Consider the following 24640-nt stretch of genomic DNA (forward strand, 5'->3'; position numbering starts at 1 on the left):
TTTGGAAATAATTAAGTGGTTGCTGGACAAGTGTTCTCTGGAGAAGGCAAGAGGCTGTTACCCTGAAGGTCCTGGCAGTCTGTATCTCAGGCAACTCCTAACCCCATCCAAGACCCCTGAGCTGAGATTGTTGATAGGAGAAGGAGCCCTGGCCTAGGGAGCAGAGACCCAGGTTCCTGTCCCCACCCTACCACTGTCCCCTCCCTCTCTAAAGGAATGAAGGTTCATTTGGTTGGAGAGCCCAATGCTGAGACTCTCTGGGCTCTCGCCCCTGAAATGGACCAGGAAAAGGGGACCAAGTTGAGACTGATGCTCCTGAAGCCCAAAATGGCACACTAGGCCCACAGGCCAAAGCCAACTCCCAGATTTGTTTTGTTTCACTTGCAAAGGAACTTTTAAAAATGTAAATTAGTTGCCAACCTTTACTCATGGAGAGATTTCACATAAGAACCTGGATTTCTAATTCGTCTTGGAAACGCAAGGAGTGGTGTTAACGTTGGGCAGGTGTCCCAGGGGCTGAGCAGCCACTGCCCTCTGCAGATGGGATGTCCCCTCTCCAGCCTGCCGCACGGCCCACTGGGCCAGCTCCCATGTTGATGGCAGCAGCCTGGCCCTGGGTTGGCCCTACATTTGGGTCCCCGGCCCTGCGACCCTGTACTCTGTCCTCATGAACCACAGAGGGGTCATGAACTGGTAGAGGGACAGGGCAGGATCACAGAATGGCTCTGAGCTTGTGGTGGAGAAGCCTGGGTCCAGGTGAAGACCCTACCATGTTGGACCCGAGAGGCCCCAAGCCACCACCACCCCCCCATTCCCTCTCTGGGCCATTTCGGGCTGGTAAATGGAGGGCATAGTCTCAGGGTTTCCTACTACCTGCTGGCACTGCTGGCTGCTAGGGTTCCAGCACACCAAGCACGGCTGCTGCCTGGGGAGGGAGGCCTGCCCTCCGCTGAGCTCCCTAACACCTCTTCCTCTCTCCCTCCTCTCTCTCCTTTGCTCCTTCCATGATGGCCTTCAAACTCTTCGCTTCTAAGTCGCTGGGAACATTATCTCCCTACTCCCAGGTAACTTAGCTGGTTCGGGGAGACCTCTTATACAATTGCATCCCTTTATGCTAGCTGAGAGGACCCCTGGTTTCACTCATCCCCAGCCCCCCAGGGTCCTCCATGACCAGGGCACAGACGAGAAACTCGGGAGCATGACCTGGAGGAAGTGGCTGTGGTATAAACAGTAGAGGATGTACGCTTTCTACCCAAAGGGAGCCACCTCCCTGATGCTCCTGTGATTCTTCGCCAGGATTCCAGGCACCTGACCCATGGGTTCTAGTCAAGGGACTGCGAGTGATGGGTGAAGGCCCCCAGAATTGCCTGCAGCTTTCCTCAGGCTGTGCATGTAACCCAGGGAGGCTGTATTCAGAAGGGCAGCACCATGAATTTTGGATCCTCAGCCCCCTAGAATCCTGGACTCCACATCCTTCCCCCACCTGCCTGCCAGAGTCTTGGGCTTATTTGCTGGCTTTTCTCATGGTCCACTTCTTCCCCCAGGACATCTACGAGAACCTGGACCTCCGACAGAGAAGGGCCTCTAGCCCAGGATACATCGACTCCCCCACCTACAGTCGGCAGGGCATGTCCCCCACCTTTTCCCGCTCACCTCACCACTACTACCGTTCTGGTAAGGAAGGGGGAACAACGTAGTGGCTGGCTGTCGCCAGCTGCAGAGACAGCACAGGGCTTCCCCCCAGGATCTCCATCACAGAACAGCCCCTGGAGCCCTGTGACCATCCGATGATCAGTTGGGCCTGAGATGCCCCTGGCAGTGGGGGGAGAAGGGGCACATGGAACTGAGAAGCACAGGAAGGTGGGTGGTAAGCTGCCAGGAGAGGAGAGTGGTAGGCAGCCCAGCAGCCCTGGCTGCAAGACTCCGCTATCCTGGTCCTTTGGCCTGCCCCATCTGGAGGGTAGAACCAGAGGACCAGAAACAGGCCCAGCTTTACCCCATCCAGTCAGGTCATCTGCAGCCGCCTTGAGGCTAGAGGTGAAGCAGGTGCTTGGGTGAGGAAAGAAGCACCTGAGAGGGGTGGTGGGGAGCCAAGGGCAACAAAGACACCTTCCTGAAGCTCAGTCTGGTGGATTCTTTACAACCTACGAACTCTGACCTTGGGGTGAGGCCAGAAAAGAGGGTCAAGCCTGTTTCTGCAGATATGGTGCATGAGAGCACAGCCCCTCCCTACCATCCCCGCTGTCATCATGTCACTGCTGCCTCAACTGCCACTGCGTTAATGCCTGTTTTCTCTGTGCCTCTGTTCTCTCTGGGGACCACTGCCTGCGTGCTCCAGGGCCCGAGAGTGGCCGGAGCTCTCCATACCATAGCCAGTTAGATGTGAGGTCCTCCACTCCGACCTCTTACCAGGCTCCCAAGCACTTTCACATCCCAGGTAGGCTGCCAGCCCGGAATTCCTGGCATGGGTGCATGCTCCATGGGGTCGCCGGGCGCCCCCCACCGGCAGCGAGGAGAAGCCGGTTCCTGGGGACCTTCCCTAACCAGTCTCCCACACTAACCCACCCTGCAGTCCCAGTCCCAATGGGCTAAAGCCCACCCACTTGACAGAGCCAGCCTTGATCAAGGCCACCAGGAAGCACCCAGAGAAGTGCCTCAAATGTCTGAGAGCCGTGATGGGACGAGGCAGTAGCCATGCTGAAAGTCATACACTTTTGCATCAAAACTCTTGGGACCGAGTCCCAATTCCACCACTAAGAAGCCTGTGACTTCAGGCCAGTTACTTAACTGCCCTGAGCCTTTCTGTTCTTCCCTCTGTAGAGCCAGGCACTGTTCTGGGTGCTGGGGATGCAAATACCCTCACACTAGCCCAGATCCTTCATGGTGTCTATACATGGGGAGAAAGTTAATAACTGGGTAAACAAACAAATAATTTCAGGGAAATGATATGTGCCATAAACATAATTAAACTGGGCATTGTGATAGAGTGACTGGGGTGGAGGAGGCTGGGCTAGGTAGGGTGGTCAGGAAGGGCTTCTTGGAGGGGGTGACATTGAGGCCAAAAAATGATTAGGAGCCAGCCGTGCAAAGATCCTAGGTTAAAACATCCTGGGCAGAGGGCATAGCAAGTGCAAAGGCCTTGAAACACTGAACTGGTAGCAGTCCAGCGTGGCTGGAAGTGGTGGTCAGGAGGGGGAGTGATAGGAGATAAGAGGAAGGCAGGGGCTAGGTGACATTATAGATGATTTAGACAGAGTCTTACCCTGAATTCAGCAGAACTGGTCCTGGAACCCCGTCTCCCAACCCTGAGCTCAGGATTTTACTCCCCACTCACTTCTCTCCAGGAGCTCATCCTGCTGTTTCATCTATACCTTTCTCAACTGCCCCAGAAAGGTCCCATCCTGTTTTTGAGGGAATGGGAGGCCGGTCATGCTGAAGCGGGGCCGCAGCATTCTGGGGACTTCCGCGTGGAATGAGGCGTGGCTGCTGGGTGGAGGCAGGGGGCACCTTCCTGACCTGCCTGCATGGGGTCCTGCTGAGCACGCGCCGCCTCGTGCCTGCATGCCCACCATTCAAGCCCGAGCCCCTTCCGCAGCACCCTCAAGAATCCATCCATTCCTCTCCCCTCACCTTTCTGAGAACCTCACGGGCTGAGGTTGGAAGTTGAGTTTGGAAGAGCACGTCCACCGGGGAAGGATGGTGGCCCTTCGGGGAAGATGCTGACTGTCTCTCTTTCTGAGAACAGCTGACCAACTGCTGTCTCCTTTCCTCCTCCTCCTCCTCCTCCTCCTCCTCCTCCTCCTCCTCCTCCTCCCCCCTCCTCCCTCTCTCTCTTTCTCTCTCCTCCCCCACGGTCCCTTCCTTGTCTGCCTGGCAGCTGGAGAAAGTAACATCTACCGGAAACCCCCGATCTACAAGCGGCATGGTACGGTCGGGACAGAGGGGGCGTGGCCAGGCAGGGGGCGGGGCCGTTAGCCCTCGTGCAGCTGGTCTACCGGGGCCACCAGGAGGGTAATAGGCCACCAGGAGGGTGCAAGGCTGCGACTCGGGCTTTCTTGTTGGCTAACCCCCAATCACTTGAGGTGACACCGGGGAGGAGTTTAGTGTTACTTCAAAAAAGCAAGGAAGCCCTCGTGTCCCCTAAATGTTTTCCCACCTCCATTCCAACCCCTCATCCGTGCCATCCGATTTCCTAAGTTCCATGGGCAGAGCAACCCTGGTCAAATGCGCGTAGCCCTGGGAGCACTCCAAGCAGGGAGACTCAAACTTTGACGGTCCTTAGACTTGTGTGGGATGCATAGGTTCTTGCACCCCACCCCAGACCTACTGAATCTCACATTTTTGTTGGTAACCATTTCTCCGGGCGATTTCAAACCCTGGTCTAGCTTGGAAACCACTGCTCTAAGCTATTCTCAGTCACAGTGTCCCGAGAGTAAATGAAGGCTTGGGCAGGAGATGTGGATGAGAAAGGAGCAGGGTTTTGATGAGGGTGACTTCATTCTTCCATTCATTTGTTCATTCATTCATTGATTCATTCAGTGTTTCTTCGAGAATGGTCTATGGAGCACCTGTACCTGAGAGACTTACTTGAAAAGCAGATGCTCTGGCCCCTCCTCTGCCCTAGACTTTCTTATTAGAAATACTGGGAGTGTGACCTAGGAATCTGCACTGTAACTGGCTTCGTTCATGATTCTTACCTGCACTCCATATGAGAACCACCAAATCAGGCACCGCTGAGACCTCCTGTTCCTTCTCGCAAATATGCACTGACAGGGCCTCAGCTGCTGAAGCACAGCCCTTACACTGAGGATGCAGAGGTGTAACTGGTACCCTGTATTCCCCCCCCCCGCTGCCCCCCTCCATGCCTATAGGCTACCTGGGTAACAGAGGGGAGTACAGAATCAGAGAAGCACAGAAACAGGGGATAGCAGCCTGGTACTGGGATCTGAGCTCACTGAGCTGGTGGAGGGGCCATAGAAATATAAGTAATGACTCTGGGTGAAGACCTGACAATATAGATAAATGTCCTCAGTTTCAGAGGGGCCCAGGCTGGGGTCCAGGTATGTCTATGAGCATGTACATATGTATGTGTGGCTGTGGAAGACAAGCCACATACCCCAAGTGGCCACAGAAAGGCACCAGCCCTGACAAGGCCAGTTTGTCCAGGAAAGGTCCCTAGGTCTCAAAGCCCTCAGGACCATGTGGGATTTTCCAGGTGGGCTCTGAGGGGCAGCACCAGAGCAGGCTCAGGAGAAGCTTGGGGTGGAGGTAGATTGCATGGATAAGCGGGTATATGAAAAGACTGAATGAAAGCAGTCAGGGTGGGAGGGACTGCCTAGGACCCAAGTCTAAGAGAATCTGCAAGCTTTGGCAGCCAGTGCTGCTGGGGAGGGCCGCCCCCAGGCCCCTCTGCTGCTCTGGCTGCACAGGGTGTGGGACTGTCCCTGTCTCTTCTCTCCTGAAAGACGTTCAGGGGCCTGCTTGTTTCCCCAGCCCTCTCTTGGCCCTAGTCAGTCTCTTGCCAGGTTTTGGGCCCTGCTAAACTCACTGCCCTGAGAGGTTCTGTGTCTGCAGTAGGTCTGATGGTCCTGTTGTGTAAGCCTGAAGCTGGGTGGCACCTGACCCAGCAGACCAATTTAGATACGCAGATAGTGAAACTGAGGCAGAGAGGGGCAGGATATGCCCAGTGTGACAGCTAAGTGGCAGAGCTGGGGCCAGAACCCAGCATTGTTGATTCTCTGTCCAGTGTTCCTTTCTTTGGGCCATATAGTCTCCCCAAGCAAGGTTTGGCATTTCAGTGCAAGGAGGAAGTTGATATGCCACCTGGCCCTCCTTGGCAATTCCCACCCTAAGTATGGCTCAAATCCAAAACAAGGCAGGTTCTTAATGGCTGAGGGGGGTAAGGGCAAGGAATCACCTGGGGCCCATCTAATCTTACTTGGAGGAGCCATGGCCATAGTGTTCACTTGGGGACAGACCTGGGAGTCCATGGAATGTGATGGCAGGAGCCCTGCACTGAGGTCTGGTCCAAGTCTGATCTACTTGCTGTGTGGTTTTCAGCAAGCCCCTTCCCCTCTCTGGTGTTCAGATTCCCAACTGTAACATAAAGAGCTTGAAAACGAGGGTTTTCTGGCTCTGATGCTCCGTGTCCCAGACCCTGGCCTCAAAGTGCCCTCACTCCCCTGGTCTGGTGTCTGGCTGAGAGGCAGGTAAAAAGTGTACAACACACTCTTCCAGGACACTCTGCTGCCCTGAAGCTCTCTCCTTGGGTCCTTTGCAGGTGATTTGTCAACAGCAACCAAAAGCAAAACCAGTGAAGACATCAGCCAGGCCTCCAAGTACAGTCCAGCCTACTCACCGGACCCCTACTATGCTGCAGAGTCTGAGTACTGGACCTACCACGGGTCCCCCAAAGGTAATGCACCCCACAAAGAGGCCCTGACCAGAGCTCTATCACCCATGCTGAGGACACAGGGTTAGGACGGCTGCCCACTCCTTCACACAGTCGTTCATTTATTCATTCAGCAAACATGTACTGAGGGCCAGCCTTGGGGCTTCATGAGTCACTGGGAAGCAAAATAGACCAGATCCATGCCCTTGTGGAGTAGACACAGGTTCCAGTTGGAGAGGAAGGTGATGTCCAGGAGGTGATACACAGGAGGGAGGAGATGAGGTCAGGGGCATGCTGTCCAGCCTGGGATATGACGAAATCTCCTCAAAGCAGAGACTCAGCTGCCACAGGAGGAGTGGGAGAGAGGTAAGCCAGCAGAGTATAGAAACACATCTGCAAAGACCCCAGGTGGGAGGGCAGGTTTCCCTGGAGGAAATGAAGGACTGTCAGCTTAACATGGAGCCACAGAAGGAGAGAAGCAGGGGGTGGGGGTCAGGGACTGGATTCCACAGGGCCTTGTACACTGAGCCAAGGACTGGCTCTCTGTCCTAAACAGTAGGAGGCCATTGAAGGTGACAGGATCTGATGTGTGGATTTAAGAGACCACCTTGACTCTGGGTTGGAAAGCGGTTTGGAAGATAGGAAAGGGAGTTTATGCGAGATGGAAGGCTCTCACGGGCCCCCTGGCAGGGGATCTTTGTGGTCCTCAGGGCCACTATCCCACCCAGTTGGGCATCTCAAGCTGTTTCTATCAAGCATGGGGATGCATTTTCATCAAGCTTCTTTCTGATTCAGCGCACACTTTACTAATTGAATGTCCATTCAGAGCCAAACTTCACAGGAACTCAGAGATGGTCCCTTCCTTGCCCTCTAAAAATTCTCCAGTTGGAAAAGGAGATAAGACACAGCACAAATACAACCCAAAGTACAGTAATCCCTGAGAGATACATGTTGGGGGATGGAGGAGGGATCCTAGACCATTTCAATCACAAAAGAACAAACCAAAAAAAGAACTCCGATTGGCTTAAGCCAAAACAAGGATTTTTCTGGGTCACGAGAGGGAGTTTTTGATACACAACTGCCGTCAACAGGGCTTGTCCTGTCCCTGGGGTGACTTCGTTCTCAGGTTGGCCCTGCCCTGGTCACGGCAAGATAAGCTCCAGCCTAGCTAGGCTTACACCTCACCCTGAGCAGAAAGAGGAGTTCTCTCTCCCACCAGCAACAGGAGACGTCCCAGCACTGAGGCTCATTAGCCACTTGGGCAGTCAGTTTCACTTGCTCCCCATGCCCATGAATGGGAGGAGCTTCGGGGCCCCCAGCGAGGGGGGTTCACCAAAGGACATTCACTCAGAGTCACTCAGCTAGAAAGTGGTTTGGCCGAGAGGAAGCCCCCGCCTGTCAGGGCTCTGCGGCTCTGTGCCCCTCTGTGCCCTCTGCCTGGCGCAGGCTCAGTGGGGAGCACATGCAGGAGCTGATCCTAGCTGTCTTTTGGCAGTGCCCCGGGCCAGAAGATTCTCATCGGGAGGAGAGGAGGATGATTTTGACCGCAGCATGCACAAGGTGAGCAAGCTCCCCCCTGGACAAGGTACCTAGGCCGTATGTTCCTGCGCCTTTGATCATTTGCTAGTGACAGAAACCAAAGTCAAACCCGTTTATGGTAGAAAAAAGACACAGGTAGTTTTGCAGAACCAAAAGGTCAAACAGTAGGGGGAGTTTCAGGTATGGCTAGATCCAGCTGCTCGGCACATGGCCATAGGAAGGCTGTCTCTCTCTTATCCTGTGCTGGCTCCCCACCGCGTTGGCCTTGTGCTTGGGAGCCTCTTCTCATGTAGTGGCAAGTGACTGCCAGCAGCTTTCATGCACCGCTCATGGGAGTGGATAGTGATGCAGCCACCAGGGAGAACAGTTTGGGGATTCCTCAGAAAGTTAAATACAGAACTACCCCCATGACCCAGCAATTCCACTCAGTATTTACCCAGAAGAATTGAAAACTGGAATTCAAAAAAGGACATGTACATGCATCTTCATAGCAGCACTAGTCACAAGAGCCAAAAGGGGGAAGCACCCAAATGTCCTTCAGTTTACAGACAGATAAGCAAAATGGGGTTCATCTGTACAATGGAATGTTAGACACAAAAAGGAATGAAAGACAGGGCACCGTGTGGACAGACCTGGAAAATACTCTGTTGAGTGAAAGAAGCCAGACACGAAAGCCCACATGTTAGATGATTTCATTTGTACGAGATGTATGGAATGGGTAAATCCAGACAGCCAGCCTGGGGAATACCGGGGGGGGGGGGGGGCAAAGAGGGGGATGCCTACTACAGGGTCCAAGGTCTTTCACGTAGGGTGATAAAAACTGTTTGAAACCAAACAGAGGTGGTGGTTATACTAAATACCACTGAGGTGTTTACTCTAAAGTGGTTAATTACATGTTATGCGAATGTCACCTCCATAAAAAATGTTTTAAAAAAAGATGGGAGAGGCAACAACAGTACCAAGAAACACCCTCACTGGCCCGGCTCGAACCCTCTGCCCACCTGCCGTCAGCCAGGCCTGCTTTTGGTGCCCTCTACCAGAGCCACCTCCCCCTCCCCAGGCCACATGGCCACTTGAGGAAGGGAGACAAAGTCCCAAAGGGAACTATGAGGCTGCAGGGAGGGAGGGACACTGGGAAGGTTCACCAGAATCTTGCCACCCTGTCCTTTGTCCCCAGCCTGTCCCATCTCAGTGTTCTCTGCTTCCTTCCGACTTTCCATCTTGCTCCTCCCCCCTGCCCAGCTCCAGAGTGGGATTGGCCGGCTGATTCTGAAGGAGGAGATGAAGGCTCGGTCCAGCTCCTATGCGGATCCTTGGACCCCACCCCGGAGCTCCACCAGCAGCCGGGAGGCCCTGCACACTGCTGGCTATGATATGTCCCTCAATGGCTGTAAGCACCACTGTGGAAGTCCGCTGGGGTGGGGCACTTCCTGCCAACTCCCTCAAAGAATCTGAACTCTTCTGGCCTTGCCTGGGTCTAGAATATGGACTTAGTGCTGTATGGGGCACAAAGTAAGACCATACTCTGCCCTGAGTGGTCACTTTCTTCTTTGAAAGCTGTGACTGAAAGCTGTGACTTTTAGTCAGATTCAATGTAAAGAAAAATGTCTTCTAATACCCTGAATGGCTCGAAGATTTAAAGGATTGCCTCTTGTGGTAGTGAGCCTCCCATCATAGGAGGCAAACAAGCAGACACTGGGTGCAAGCACTCTGCCCAGAGATGATCCTCTCATTGTAAGCTCCTCCCTGTTCCTGGACAAACACATGCTTCCCTCCCTTTCTTACCCCTGTGGGAGTCAGTTCTGCTGGAAATCCTATCTCAGCTCAATAACTGATGGATGATCCTCTGTGCCAGGCACTTGTAAATACATTCTCACTCTCGGTCCTCGCAAAGACTGGCAGTGTAGAGGGATTATTATCGCCCCACTATGTAGAGGAGAGTTCAGAGCTTCCTAGTTGCCCAAGATCAATAAGCTGGTAAATGACAGAGCCGGGATCAGGCCCAAGTCAGAGGGACTCCAGGCCATAAGCTGTTCTATCCTGCACCTTGACTTTAGATGAGATTGAAGATGTTGGTGGTAGTAAAGATGATAAAGCCAATCTTACTGAGTGTTTTGTATGTTGCCAGGCACTGTGCTAATAGTACCTTATGGTATTATAAGTCACATATTCCTCACAATAACCCTATAAAGGAGACACGATCCCTCTGCATTTTGCAGTGAGGAAACCAAAGCATGATTAAGTAACTTCTAGCAGTTAAGATATCTAATGCAGAGCCAGGATAAATTGATGAGCCTGTTTTCCTGTCTGACCACGTAGGGGCACTGTTTTAAGCCCCCGGCTCTGGGCTCTGTGCAGTGCACCAAAGCTGCTCAAAATCCAGTTCTTCAATGGCATCTGTGTGGCAAATGTCACAGAGCGCCCGCTTAGCAGCAGGTGCTAGGCGGGAGAGAGAGGATGCGGCGCGGCACAGCCGCTGGAAACTGAGCAGAGAAGGAAGTAGTGAAGAATGCCCCTCCTCCCCACCAGCTCGGGTAGCCCAGGAATGGAAGCCATGTCTGTCTGTCCCCATGAACACTGATCTCTGGCTCTTCTCTCTTGCAGCCCCTCGGTCCCACTACCTGGCTGACAGCGGTATGTCCTGCCTGCCCTCCCTTCATCCTGTCGTGTCCTGGGAGAGCCAGAGCCGAGTTGGTTGCAGGTCCCCTGTAGCTGTGATGTCCTAGCACAGTCCCGATCTCAAATCGTCCACCCCACTGTCTTTGTCAGGTGGAGGCCTCAGCTATTGTTTCTGAGACCAGGGTTGCCACGCCCAATAGTTCCCAGAGAGAGAGAAAAAATGTGTGTCTCTTCCACTGATGGGGGAGCCCGTCTGTCTGGGCTTTGAGATCCACTCCAAATCCAGGGCCTCTATCCAATGCCACCTGTAGCCACCTGTAGTAAATACGATAAAGCCAGTTTTAGGGCTTTATGGGGATACAGGGGTTCACCACAGGAGGATAGATGTGCGCAGGGTGAGGCCAGAAGACTGTGCATGTGGCCTTTGGGTGAGCCTGGAGTTCTGTCCAGGCGAGACCCTGAATTGTCAGCTGTATGTCTGCAGAGCACAGCGAGGAGCTGGTGGCCTCAGCCCCTTCCCACTTCCCATGGGATTGGGAAACAATATTGTCCATTTGCAGCCAGGTTGCTTCTGGGAGAGGGACCCCTGGCTTGGGGCTCCGGGTAATTGTTTGGCTGTTTCTTTTCAGACCCCCTCATCTCCAAATCCGCCTCCCTGCCTGCCTACCGAAGGAACGGGCTACACAGGGTAAAAGAGAGTCCGTGCTGGGACATTGCCCCCAAGATGTTAACAATTCCAGCATTAGCTCCACACACTCAGAGCCTGGACATGACATTTGGCATGCAACAGATATTTATTGAAAACTTTTTATATACGCCGGGTACTTGGAATACATCAGTGACCCCTGCCCCTTGGAGCTTAGATTCTTGTAGAGAGAAACAGAAAGCAAGTAGTAAATAGTATGCAAGCCAAACTGTAGAGAATGTAGGAAACCTTGCTAGGGGAGGAAAGGAAAATGTTGAGAAGGATAAGGGGGATAGGGAGTTTAGTTTAAAATTGCAACTTGCAATTTTTTTTTAAGATTTTTTTTTTTATTTGAGAGAGAGAGAGAGCGCATGAGCAGGGAGGAGGGGCAGAGAGAGAGGGAGAAGCAGACAACATGGGGCTCGATCCCAGGACTCTTTAGATCATGACCTGAGCCAAAGGCAGACACTTAACCAACTAAGCCATTCAGACGCCCTTTGCGATTTTAAATAGAGCGGCCAGGGCAGATTTCATAGGGAAAGTGGTGTTAGAGCAACAAAAGAAAGTATGACATATAGTTCACCAAGAAATGAATATTTATCAAGTGCCTACTACATGCCACTCCTAGGACCAGGGATGTAGCCATGAGTTAAGTACCCCCAACTTGAAACTGAGTCTTCTCTAAGAGGGCCCATGTCCCACCCGCCCTGGGCCATTTTCGGGAGATGGGGGAGTGCCTCCGGGAGGCAGCTGTGAGCTTGCTCAGGCCAGCCCTGGCTCTGTCTCTTCTGCAGACACCCAGCGCAGACCTCTTCCACTATGACAGCATGAACGCCGTCAACTGGGGCATGCGAGGTGAGTGCCAGCCTCCCCTGGGAGCACAGCAGCTTTGGATACACAACTGTGGTTTGACCTTCCACAAACGATTGCTACAGATTCAGGCCCCATGCTGGGCTCTGTCCAAACCCCGAATTCCCACACTCCCTTTTACTTCCCATTCCCTCCCTTTCCCCCTCCCTTCCCCCATCCTCTCAAGTCCCTGGCCTTGGGTGATCTCCAGGCCATCTGTCCCATCTGGGTTCCCAGAGCCATTGCAGAGTTGTACTGCTGAGCTAGAGTTGCCTGCCAGCCTCGGGTGGAGGGAAACACTCAGAGCCAAATGCACATTGTTCCCAGCAAACGTTCCATGAGCTTCATGCTCTCCTGCCGGCCTCCACCAACTCTTACAAGCAGGCTCAGGCAGGAGGACAAGCTCTCATCAAAACCCTTCCAGATTTCTCTGGAAGATGGAGGATCTTGACCAAGTGCTTCACAATCTCAGATTCTTCTCCTTTCTAATTATCTCAAAAGTCATTTTTCATCTAAAACCATATCTCTGGATCAGCCCAACCCCTATCGCCAGCCATCCACTGTGCCCATACCAGCCTTGATTTGGGGTGAATCCAACAAAGACAGAGTCTCTAAGACAGAGGTTAGCGTAATAATGCAAAGCAGAAACCAATGTGTTTCCATTTTGTGTGTGTCTCTTTTCTCTCTACAGAGTACAAGGTAAAGCAGATACAGAGACCCTAGGGGTCTCCGAGACCCTGGATGCGGCTACTTTGGGAACCAGCAGGGAGATGACAGCACCATCTACTCAGGGAAGGGAATATTGAATAAATAACCTCAAGGGTCCTCTTAAGACCAGCATCTCCAGTCCCTCCTTGGCTCCTTGGCCTACCTTCCCTGAATCCTGCCTTATGTTTCTTGCCCACTAAAATCAGATGATTCCCCATGAGCCGCAGAGACTTTCTGGAGGCCTGCCAGTCACCCAACATTAGACATTTGCAATTAGGAGGCTTTGTGCTACATTAATGTCAAATGCCACCAAGCTTATCCCTAGCAGTATTAGAGGACTCAGATTTTATCTTTGGGGAGAAGGTGCGTTGAGGCTGCCAGGCAACCTCAAAGGAAACAGACCCAGCCCTTCCTCCAGACTTTGATCTCTCTCCCTGTATAGGGAGAGGAGGGAGCCCAGAAACGAAATTGGCTGGAGGGACAGGCCCACCACCTTCAGCCAACCTGGAACCCCACCCCCTACCCACCCCCATCCTCTCTCCTTAGATCTACCCTTATGAGCTGCTGCTGGTGACCACAAGAGGAAGAAATCGATTGCCCAAGGATGTGGACCGGACACGTTTAGAGGTGAGTATAGAGAACAGAGCAGGAGCCTTTGGGTTCAAAGAGATGCCAGAAGTTGCCGATGTAACCCAGCTCAGGACGACAGGCAGAATAAAGAGCTTTAAGGTCACATAACTTGTTGAAAAAGCAGAGACACCAACCTGGTTTCTTTAGACTAGGACCAAATGTTCTGTGCTGCCTTCTCAATTTGATTAGCATCTGTGGTTCACAGCTACAGCTGTCCCCACCTGATGCTTCTGTAGGCTTAAGACAAGAGCTAGATTGGTCCCTGCCCACAGGGGCCTGCAGTCTGGTTGATAAGAAGAAACACAGCACTGTTTTGTGCAGGATGGTCCAGAAAAGCAGTGCTCCTCATGGGGAGCGTGGGGGCAATCAGCAGTGTACAGAAGGCAAAAGCAGAAGGTAGTTTTGCATCAGACTCCAGGCCCAGCCCTGGGCCTGCCATCCCCAGCTTGGTCAAGTGACAACCTCTCCAAACCTTAGTTTTTTCCCCTGTGGAGTCAGGTGATTGTAGTGCTTCCCTCAAGGTGCCAACTGGAGTAAATGAGTCGCTACACACAGACCCCTTGGCACAGAGTCTGGCAGTGTCCTGGGTGCATAGACTCTGAAGGAGCAGGTTTGTTGTTGTTGTTTTTTTTTTAAGATTTTATTTATTTATTAGAAACAGAGACAGAGGGGATCCCTGGGTGGCTCAGCAGTTTAGCGCCTGCCTTTGGCCCAGGGCGCGATCCTGGAGTCCCGGGATCGGGTCCCGTGTCGGGCTCCCGGCATGGAGCCTGCCTGTGTCTCTGCCTCTCTCTCTCTCTCTCTCTCTCTCTCTCACACACACACACACACACAAATAAATAAATAAATAAATCTTAAAAAAATAAAGAAAGAAAGAAACAGAGAGGCCAAGACACAGGCAGAGGGAGAAGCAGGCTCCATGCAGGGAGCCTGACATGGGACTCGATCTTGAGCCTCCAGAATCACGCCCTGGGCCGAAGGTGGCGCTAAACCCTTAAGCCATTGGGGCTGCCCTGAAGGAGCAGGTTTGGATGGATGGAGAGGGGGAAGAGAACGTCATGATTAGTGCAACAGCATTCCTACAGCCAAGAGGCAGGCCTGAGCATGGCATCTGCATTCCCCCACCTTTGGCCTGGAGTTCTAGTCCCTGGGCCCCTGATCCCGGAGCACACTCTGCCCTTTCTACAGTGCTTCTCCCTGCCTCCCCCTCTCTTAGAATGCCCTTCCCATCTTGCCAGCCTCCTCACTCCTCAGGGCCCCCCTGTAGTGATGCCTGTGTCTCAGAGCGCCCCAGACCCTCCCAGGATGTGTCCCTCACCCCTCCTCCAGCCTCCCCCAGCCCTGTGTCCAGAGTGGAGATCAAGTACCTCTCCTCCTTCCTTTGTATCAGAGCACCCAGCTATCCGTTTCCTCTGTCTGACTTAGTCAATCCTCTACCAGAAGACCAGAACCAGAGGAAGTTTGGAAAATGTTTGTGGAATCAAATGCGGGCTTCTAGGAGAGGAGGTTCAGCACCCCATGGGATGAGCATATCAACTGCCCTTCACCTGACTGCTGAGAATTCGTCCAGAATAAAGGGTTGGGCAGAGGGAGGGGGATGCGAGCTAGCCAGGAGGCTCTGTGAGTCCTTCCAGCTGTAGCAAGCTGGTCCAGCAGCCCGGCGAGGGGGATTATCCCCGTGTTTGTAACCAGGGCTCCTTCTCTGTGGAGCCGGGAGTGGCCGCGGGTGCTGAAGGGGACAGCTCCCAGGGCAGGTCCGCGGAGCCAGCATGAAGGGGTGGCCGGCTGGTTCATCCCGGAGGACCAGTTGCCCTCTTACATCCTCCAGGACACCCAGAAGCTCCTACCAGAGAAGCATATCCTGCCCTAAGAATCAGAAGCTTCTTAAAAATACCAATACTGTGCCCCAGCCCGGACCAATTAAATCGCAATCTAGGGAAGGAGCTCAGGCATTGGTATTTTTCAGAGGCTCCCGGGGATGTCTAACCGTGGAGCCTGAGCTTAGACCGCAGGGCTACAAACACTGCCCTAGCCCCCTGCACCACTTTAAAGAGAGGACTGAAGGGCTCCTCAAGGAGCTCAGAGCGTAGATTGTCACTCACCCAAAAAATATTTATTGAAAGTCTATTATATAGACCAGATCCTGCTCTACCTAGGGCAGGTATGCAGTGTATCAGTGAACAAAACAAAGACCCCTGCCCTCTGGGAGCTGGCATTCTCACTTGAGGAGACAGACTCTAAATGACAGAAACAATGAATAAGTGACCTAGAACATGGGAACAGGACTGAGGGAAGAAGTAAAAGGAGGGCAGAGAATTGGGGGTTAGAGGAAGAGGTAAGTTGCAGTATTAAATAGGGTGGTCAGGCTAGATCTCACTGCGTACGTGACATCCAAACAAAGACTCAGGAGAGGGAGTTAGCCATACTTATGTAAGGAGGGAGGGCGTCCCAGCAGAGGGAACAGCCACTCCCAAGGCCCTAACACAGGCGAGAACAACAAGTGGTGAGTGTGGCTGGGTGGCACGAGCACAGGTAAGAGAATGAGAAGGAAATGAAATTGAAGGAAAGGAAGACCAGACCCCACTATGTGACAGACACAGAAAGATACCGTTTCAGTGGTGAGAGTGACCAGCAACTGAGTGCTTCCCTGGTGCAGGCTGCCACCCATGACCTGTACTATCTCATTCACCATCACTATCCAGGAGGTAGATACTAGGATGCTCCCACTTTCCAGAAGAGGAAATCAAGCTCAGAGGGGTAAAATAACTTGTCCAAGGTCACACACCCACATCTGCCTGGCTCTAAAACCCATGCACTTAACCTTTATGCTTCAAAGTCTGTGGAGAATGTGAAAGGGACAGGGCTGGCATTAGGTGCTCTGAGAACTCGCAAGAGAAAAGAGACTCCAGCTGACCCTTCACAGAGGGAGATCAGAAGAGCCTCAGTCTCCTCCAGGCTGTTCTATAGTGGACACAGCACTCAAGTTGAGTCAGCCAACTTTTATGAGTTTTATCAAAACTCATAGAAAAGATTTTGAGGCACAGCAAAGAAAATGAGCTAGACAATCAAGAGTAAGAGTCCCCCTCCAACAACAAAAAAGAACAGATGAGATGACAGGTCCCCTCAGCCTTCACCATGGAAAGAGCTGAGAAGAGAACTCCCCCATATCCGCAGCATTTTTCAGCCCACCCTTGAGTGCGAGTGAGACAAATATAGACAAGTCGACAGCAGGGACAAAAGAAGGGACCGTCTGGCCTGGCAGAGACTGATGGGGTCCAACAACAAAATGTGATATGTGGATGCTGTTTGAAGCCTTCTTCAAACAGCCAAACTATAAAGATATTCTTGAGACCACCAGGAGGAATCTTAATATGAGCAGGTATTAGGTAATTGTGAAGAACTCTTGTCAATTATTTTTAGGTTTGCTCATGCCATCAAGGATACCTAAGAAAATATCCACTACGTTTTGCTATCTCTGGGGGAGATGCATGCTGCAGTAGAGAGGCATGAATCGATATAATGCCAATGGTGTGCTTTAAAATACTTCAGCAAAACAAAATAGGTGAAGCAAATGTGACAAACTCTTGATACCTATTGAATCTGGGTAATGGGCATGGGTATACCTTGTGCTATTTTCTTCCCTTTGAGTATTTTTGAAATGTTTCATAACAGAAAGACTTATTTATGGATGTTTAATGGGATTGGCCAAGGGAGCAGCAGGAGTGCACTGTGTTTGGTCTCAGCTCTGCTACTTACTCTTCTTCCCTCCCTCCCTCCCTCTTGGTCAAGTTAGTCATTTTAACCCTTTGACTTTGATTTTCTCCTCTTTCAATCGGATAGAAATAATTTCTGGTTTTCAGAGTGGTTGGAAGGATTAAGTGAGAAAAATAGGGGCAACTGTACAGTTGCAGAGTATAGGGCATAACAGAAATGCAATGCAAGGAATTGCTGGTGTTATTAAATACTGTTAGGTATTGAAAAGTCAGCTCAAAGCCACCAGCAACCAATAATATCTATCCAAAATATCAAAGTTACCTTTGCTTCAAGATATGGAAATGTGGCCAAAATATTAGTCCACATCGGCCAGAGAACTGGCTAATTACTGTATGGCTGTATAAGTAATTCTTAGTGAATCTCCTTTAGTATTCAATTATCTAACATGATTGCTACCAACAGGTCATCTCAGTGATTCCAGTAGGTTTTCAGGCATGATATATGCCCTATACATCTCTTTTCAAACATAATTTAAAATTTTATTTTGAAAAAGTTTAGACCTGGAGAAAAGTTGCAAGAAGAGTAAAATGAACATCCTTCTGAACTTTCACCTAAATGCACCAATTATTAACATTTTGCCACTTTTCAGGGGTCATATATTTCTAAAACTTTTTACTATGTACCAACTTTCAAGGCTGCTTGGAAGGGCAACAGGGAGGGCAAGCAGAAAGGAGGGGGGAAACCTGCCAAGAAATGCAGAACAAGGTTTCACTACATGGCATATTTAAGATAGGAAAGGACAGTTCAGTAGGTGGAGAAATATGAACAGCAATTTTTTTCATTGACTGGCCTGAGAAACAGCCTTCCAGGTCACCTGTAAAAATACCAATAAGGAGAGATGTACCTAAAATCTTGGACACACTCCCTTTTACTCCCAAAAGAAGGAGGAATAGCATGAGTCCCAACACACTCTGGGGCACAGGATGCAAGGAGCGGGATGCAGGCAGGTGAGGTCAGCCAGGATGCATCGAGAGGCACTTAGGTGAAGCAGAATTCCCACCTGAGTCTGGCACAGGTGAGGGCTCTCCAGACCAGCTCCGGAGGCCCCACGGAGGAAACATGCACAGCCTTCCATTCAACAACTCCTCGCCCCCCACCCCCCAGCGCTGCGAGGCACAGCACACCCAGGGAAACCCACAGGGTCCGCTTCTGCGTGCGCCTGCGTGCGCCTGCGTGCGCCTGCCCCCAGCCTCCACCTGTTGTCCTCAAGCTGTTCCCTCTCTGTCCCCTCCACGCTCCTTTCAGCGCCACCTGTCCCAGGAAGAGTTCTACCAAGTGTTTGGCATGACCATCTCTGAGTTTGACCGGCTGGCCCTCTGGAAGAGGAATGAACTGAAGAAGCAAGCCCGGCTGTTCTAGGCAGAGGCTCTATAAATATATATGCATTTATATAAAGATATATGTAAAATCTCTATACTGAAGCTCGGTATAATCCTCTCTTGTGTAATGGGACACACTGCCTGCCATGAGACTTGCTTTTCTGTACTGTCAGGCAAGCCCACGTCATCGAGATATTTTTATGCTCCTTACTGTCTCTTTTCTAAGTGCTCTGGGGTTTGGGAAGGGATTTGAGGGGACTCCCATTGTTTTACTGGGGATCCTTTTTATACTGAAACATCTGTCCCAACCTGAGTCCCCCAAGGTCCAATTCTTTCCTAAAGGAGGTGCCTGAAGAAGTCTCTCTTCTTTCTGCTTCTTGGCTCTTTCCCCAGTCTCCAGGGTGGATGCTGACCATGCAGTTTTCACACCTACTGGCCCCGGAGGGGCCCTCCCAGTGGGAGGATCCACAGCAATCTCCCAAAGTCAATGAGCACCTCTGAGAGCCCATGAAGAATTTTCTCATCTCCCCCAGTTAGGAGTTCGGTGCTCTCTGAGGGTTACACACTTCGCAGTGTGGGCTCCAATCCACTCGATAGAGCAGCAAACAAGTGGCTAGGGCCTTGGCCTCTCTGCAGCCCCTCAGTCCTCCTTCTGCCCTTGATTCTAACCTCTCCCTTGTCCAAGTCTCATGGTAGAGAAAGAAGAGGCACTTCCCTTCCCTCTGCCACTTCCAACTGGCCCCTTTGCCTGGCCCCAACGTGGAGACGAGGGAAGGCGTGGGAGCTGGCAGCAGGAGCCAGAGCAGGGCACCTGTTAGAATTGGAGCTGCAGGACCTCTTGGGATTGTCCTTTCACCCTCAGTGCTCCCAGCACTTCCTGAACCCCCACCCCCCCCTTTGGAGGAGAGGCCCATTATTACAGCCTGTATTCTTCAGCCTTACTACAATCTATGTGCCTGATAACTCAACACACCACAGGGCTAACATTCCCATCATAGCTCCAACAGAACAACTAGACAGACAACCTCTAACACCCCTCTAAACATCATACAGGCCATGTCCCAGAGAAAGCTTCCTGGTCTACACCTGCTGGTCCCTGGGCTAGAAGGGCAACTGAAGCAGCCCCCACCCAGTCACTGGGTCCCACTGCAAAGTTGGCCATGTTTCATAGGTGAAATCTTTGGAAGAATGGCTGCTTACGGAATTCCAAAATGAAGCATTGGCCAACACTGCTCATGATAACCCTGGATTTTCCCAGTGGCTGCCTTTCCTGCCCTCTTGCCTTCTTGAACAAGGATGAAAGCATAATGCTAACTTCTCTCCTCCCCCCAAACCTTTGACACACACCCCCCCCCCATTGGTGATGTTTGGTGGGGTCTGTTCCTTCTTGGAGATGGCTTGATTTGGGTCATTTTGAGGTCACAGAGGGAAGATGAAGAAGTGGAAATAACCATTATGACTCTCAAGAGGCTGATGATGTGACATGGTGTATATAGAACCGGCTTCAATTCAGCAAACTCTCACTGAGCACCTGCTGATGCTGAGCACCTGCTGTATACTGAGCACTGAATGGGGGAGGGAGATGGGAGCACTGAGATGATCAACATGGTATCTGGGCTGGGGGGCAGGCCTGCTAACAATGGGTGTCGTCAGGCATGGACTCACATGTGATGGATGTAAGGCAGGAAGTGATGGGAGACAGCATGAGAATGTGTTTGTGGAATTACAGAGAAAGCAGATGCAAGTTGGTGCAGACCAAGGAATGCGTTCTGGAAGAAACTGCACTTGAGCAAAGTTTAGGAAGGATCTTTGTAAACAGAGAGGAGACTGTGACTTGAAAGGGTGATAGGATGAGGGGCCAGAAGGAGGTCTATTATACTCTCATTTAAAACATCAACCCTCTGCAACTCTCTTTTTGGCCAGCATCTTTCAACTGTCCTGACCCTTTAGAAATGTCCCCAGCCAGACACAATCATTGAAACTGCCTCATTATCACTGGTTGAGAACTTGGCAAGATGAAGGGCTTTTGTTATTGTTGTTGGGTATTTTTGTTTCCCATAAAAGCACATAATTTCAACCCAGACCTGTGTCCTTCTGTTGTTTCTGGTGTGAGTGGAAATGCGTGATAGGGGAAGAGGCTAAACCGTGCACATTTTCCAAAATAAAAGAGTCTAGAAAGCAGCTCTCTCTTGGCCTCAGTTTCTCCTTCTGTAAATTAAGAAGATTTGACAAGGGAAGCATCACCCAGGTTGTTTCCTGCAGAACATAGGGTTCCGCGAGGTGGTGGAGAATATTCCAACAAATACGGTTGTGTGATCCAAAAACTAACAATAATAACAATAGTTCATTATTAAGTACTGATAGTGTGCCAAGTTCTACACTGAAGACTTTACACCCACCATGCCTTGTCAGCCTCTGTAACAACCTAAGAGGGAGGAAATAAGAATAATTATATCTCACAGATGAGAAAACAGCTTTCAAGAGGACTTATAATTACCGTGATGGAGCGAGAAGCCACTTCCAGGCTGTGGGCTTAGAGACACCAGCTTAGCCCCTCTCAGCAGTCAGGATGCTTTCAGCTGCAAGTAAGAAGTGCCTTCTTAAAAGTGGCTTAAACAATGAGAGTCCATATAATCCTGCACAACTGGAGATCCAGGTGCAGGCTAATCAACTCAGTTCAATGATGCTGTTGGAGGCCCAGGTTCTCTGCATCTCTCCACTCCACCAACCTCAGTAGAGTGGCTTTTATCCCTAGATATGACCCCTTTTGTTCACAAAAGGCAGCTGTGGCTCCAGGTATCATGTCTTCACCCAACCACATAAAAATAAATAAACAAACAAACAAACAGGAAAGAAATTTCCCTTTATGTGTCTCTTTTGATCAGAAAACTATCCCAGACATCCTCAGTAGACTTCCCAGGTCCCGTTGGCAGAATGAGGGAATAGATTCATGCCCTTGCTACAAAGAAGGCTGGAACATTGAGTACTTGGCATTTTGAACCTCGATAGTGGTGGCAAGTGCTGTGCTGAGAAAGGAAAGCCTTCTGGAAAAGTGAATCACATTGTCCCTGCCACAGCCACCGTCCCTCCCCTTAGAGACCCCACCATGCACATTGCCAAAAGTCCCACAAAGCCTTGCAGGACCTTTGTGCAATTCAATGTTTCATAAACTAATTTGACATAATTTGACATAACTAATTTGACATAAGAAATGTTAGACTTACTGTATTTCCTATTTCTATCCTAAGATAAACACTTATCTCACTCTTGACATCTCTGAAGATGGGATGTGGCTTAAAGGTATCTCCCTTCCTGACCTCTCATCAAATGATTTTTCTAAGAATCATCCCCACCACACCCCTCCAGACAGGCAACTCAAATATGCAACAGGACACTAAAGAATGCTCTTTTGTCCCTGCCTGCACACACACTCAGGGAAAACTGAGCATCTGCTGGGAGGCAGGAGCACTAAGATTCAACAGTGTGTAAGGCAGAGCTCTCAGCTCTGGTGGAGAGGAGGGAACAGATTGTAAGTAAGTAACAGAGAAAGAGAGGACACAAAAAGATAACTGCCGCACAGACAACAGAGTACCCGAGAGAGGAGCAGCAAAGAACTCGCTTCACATACTCACTGAAGGATGAAAACAAAGTATGCAAGGGGAAAGTAGGGGTGACAGCACTCTAAGCACAGAGACAGCATGTGCAAAGGCACTGTGGTTGGCGAAAGTTTGGTGTATTTGAGGAACTAAATGTTCCAGTGAAGGCAGAAAGGAATGAGTGAGGGGGAGAATGAGATTAGAAGGGGGGGGGCGCCCAGGTGGCTCAGTTGGTTAAGTGTCCAACTCTTGATTTCAGCTCAGGTCTTAATTTCAGGGTCATGAGTTCAAGCCCCTCATTGGGCTCCATAAAGCCTACTTTAAAAAAAGAAGGGAGGAGGGGAAGGCCGGCAGGGAGCAGAACATGCCAGGAGACTGAATGCCTCTCATTCATTCAGGCTTTGTGGACACTGTCTGGCTTGCACTGTGGTTGTAAACCTACTAGGTGCAGAGGAGCCTTGTTACTTGGAGTGCAGGCCCCTACCAGTACCATGGGAGTCACCTTCGGAGCTTGTTAGAAATGCAGGCCACTTCCCTGACCTCCTCGGTCCACATCTGTATTTTAATAAGACTGCCAGGTGACCGACACACATAGTGAGGTTAGAGAAGCGCTGCTCTAAACCATCGTCCTTTTATGGACAAACGCCAACACATTTGTGCCAGCCTTTCTGAAGTTCCAGAAGGGAACTTTTCTCCATGCACATGACGTTTTTGAACACTGGGGGGCAACCTTACATTAATAAAGCAGAACATGATGGGGGTGGGGGGAAAGCGTAAAAATCAGAGAATGAGATTGAGAGCTTGAAGTCAATACAATGGCCGCATTTTGCAGCCACAGCAACAGGCCCACTGAGCATCTGGACAGAGCAGGACAAGCAGCCCGGTCACCTGCACTGGAGCCCGTCATCCTCACCAGGCACCTGGAGCAGAAACGTGGGCCTAGCTGTGGAAGGTGTCAGCAGCTGCAGCTGGCCCTGAACAGAGCCAAATGTGGAGAAGGAGGGCGTGAAATTCAAGGAGAGGAAAGCACTGCTAAAATTCATAGTAATTAACATCACAGAACTGCACCATCTCCATGAAAACCCCACGTGGAATTAACTTTTTTATTATTATTATTCCTGAGAGACACAGAGAAGCGGAGACATAGAGGAAGAAGCAGGTTCCTCACAAGGAGCCCGATGTGGGACTCGATCCCCAGACTGGGATCATGCCCTGAGTCAAAGGCAGACACTCAACCGCTGAGTCACCCAGACATCCCTGGAATTAAATTTATTTTATTTTATTTTATTTTATTTTTTTATTTTTTTATTTTATTTTAAAGATTCTATTTATTTATTCATGAGAGACACACACAGAGAGAGAGAGAGAGAGAGAGGTAGAGACACAGGCAGAGGGAGAGGCAGGCTCCATGCAGGGAGCCCGACGTGGGACTCGATCCCAGGTCTCCAGGATCACACCCTGGGCCGAAGGCAGGCACTAAACAGCTGAGCCACCCAGGGATCCCCTGGAATTAACTTTTAAATGCTTCATTTCACATCAGACTTCAAGTTGCTGAAAATCTTGCCTACACAATGATAAATACCTACTTACAGACACAGCCATGCAGGGACACTCTCACACTCAAACCATTCAAAAACCCTGGAGTAACATCCTCAATAAATAAAATCCAGAAGCTATGAAGATAAGGGCCAGCCTCTCATTATCACCCAGGAGCCCCCTCGCCTCTTCACCTGGCCTGGTCCAGTATGATTGGCACAGGAGCACAGGTAAGAGAAATCACGGGCCTGCAGTTACACACACACACTCACAAACACACACTCATTCTCTCACAGTCTCGCATACTCACACACACACACACACACACACTCATACTCTCACACACTCTCACACTCACACACAGTTAAGTCCTCAGGGCAAATTAGAGCCAAGTGTGCAGATGAATCAAGTCAAAAGTAAGTTGACATCTATACCCATGACCAAAAGTGTTTCCCAAATTTCAGTCACTCCAACACAACGTTCTTGATGTTCAACAGATTCTTTACTTGCTTAACGCTGTCTACCTGATATTTTTCTTTCAACTGACTCATACCTGACATTTCTATTTTAAGCAACATCAGTGGAAGTATGGATTCCTAAGGACCAGTCATATGCTTTTAATACAAATTCAAATAAATTCGTAACTCCTCAAATGTGGTGGTCTCTGTCACAACCGAATCCAGGCCACATTCCCACCAATCACCTGAATTCCATGCTCGGGGAAGCATCGCTCTATGTGACAGAAGTAGGACGGGAGGAGATGTATATTCCCTCAGTTTCTTCACGAAGATTGGTCTTCGAGGAGCCAGAGGGTAAAGAATCTGAAGATGCTGTGCACAGAGAAGAAAACACAAGTTACTGTGACGATCAAGCAGGACCTGACTGACCACTGCTCACCTCAGAGAGCCAAGACTCTCCTGCACCCCAGGGGTCATGCCAGCACAATGTTCTTGGGCCTTGAGAGGTTTTCGTTGGATACAGTCCCTTCCCCTGC

The 24640-nt window shown here is 50.7% G+C and overlaps 1 protein-coding gene across 1 annotated transcript in view; it reads left to right on the top strand.

Moving 5' to 3' along the window:
- Positions 1-20597, top strand: part of ABLIM3 (actin binding LIM protein family member 3) — a 111037-nt gene extending 90440 nt beyond the window's left edge. Inside the window, exons 12-24 of the mRNA XM_055325833.1 lie at positions 1035-1064; positions 1545-1674; positions 2339-2437; positions 3878-3925; positions 6281-6415; positions 7887-7951; positions 9173-9320; positions 10535-10564; positions 11179-11237; positions 12029-12089; positions 12775-12782; positions 13338-13418; positions 18441-20597. Coding sequence (XP_055181808.1) covers positions 1035-1064; positions 1545-1674; positions 2339-2437; positions 3878-3925; positions 6281-6415; positions 7887-7951; positions 9173-9320; positions 10535-10564; positions 11179-11237; positions 12029-12089; positions 12775-12782; positions 13338-13418; positions 18441-18554 — 1008 coding nt within the window. The 3' untranslated portion in view covers positions 18555-20597. The remainder of the gene's footprint in view (positions 1-1034; positions 1065-1544; positions 1675-2338; positions 2438-3877; positions 3926-6280; positions 6416-7886; positions 7952-9172; positions 9321-10534; positions 10565-11178; positions 11238-12028; positions 12090-12774; positions 12783-13337; positions 13419-18440) is intronic.
- The last annotated feature ends 4043 nt before the right edge of the window (positions 20598-24640 follow it).

This window comes from Nyctereutes procyonoides, unplaced genomic scaffold, assembly GCF_905146905.1.
Source record: "Nyctereutes procyonoides isolate TBG_1078 unplaced genomic scaffold, NYPRO_anot_genome, whole genome shotgun sequence".
NCBI classification, from domain to species: domain Eukaryota; kingdom Metazoa; phylum Chordata; class Mammalia; order Carnivora; family Canidae; genus Nyctereutes; species Nyctereutes procyonoides.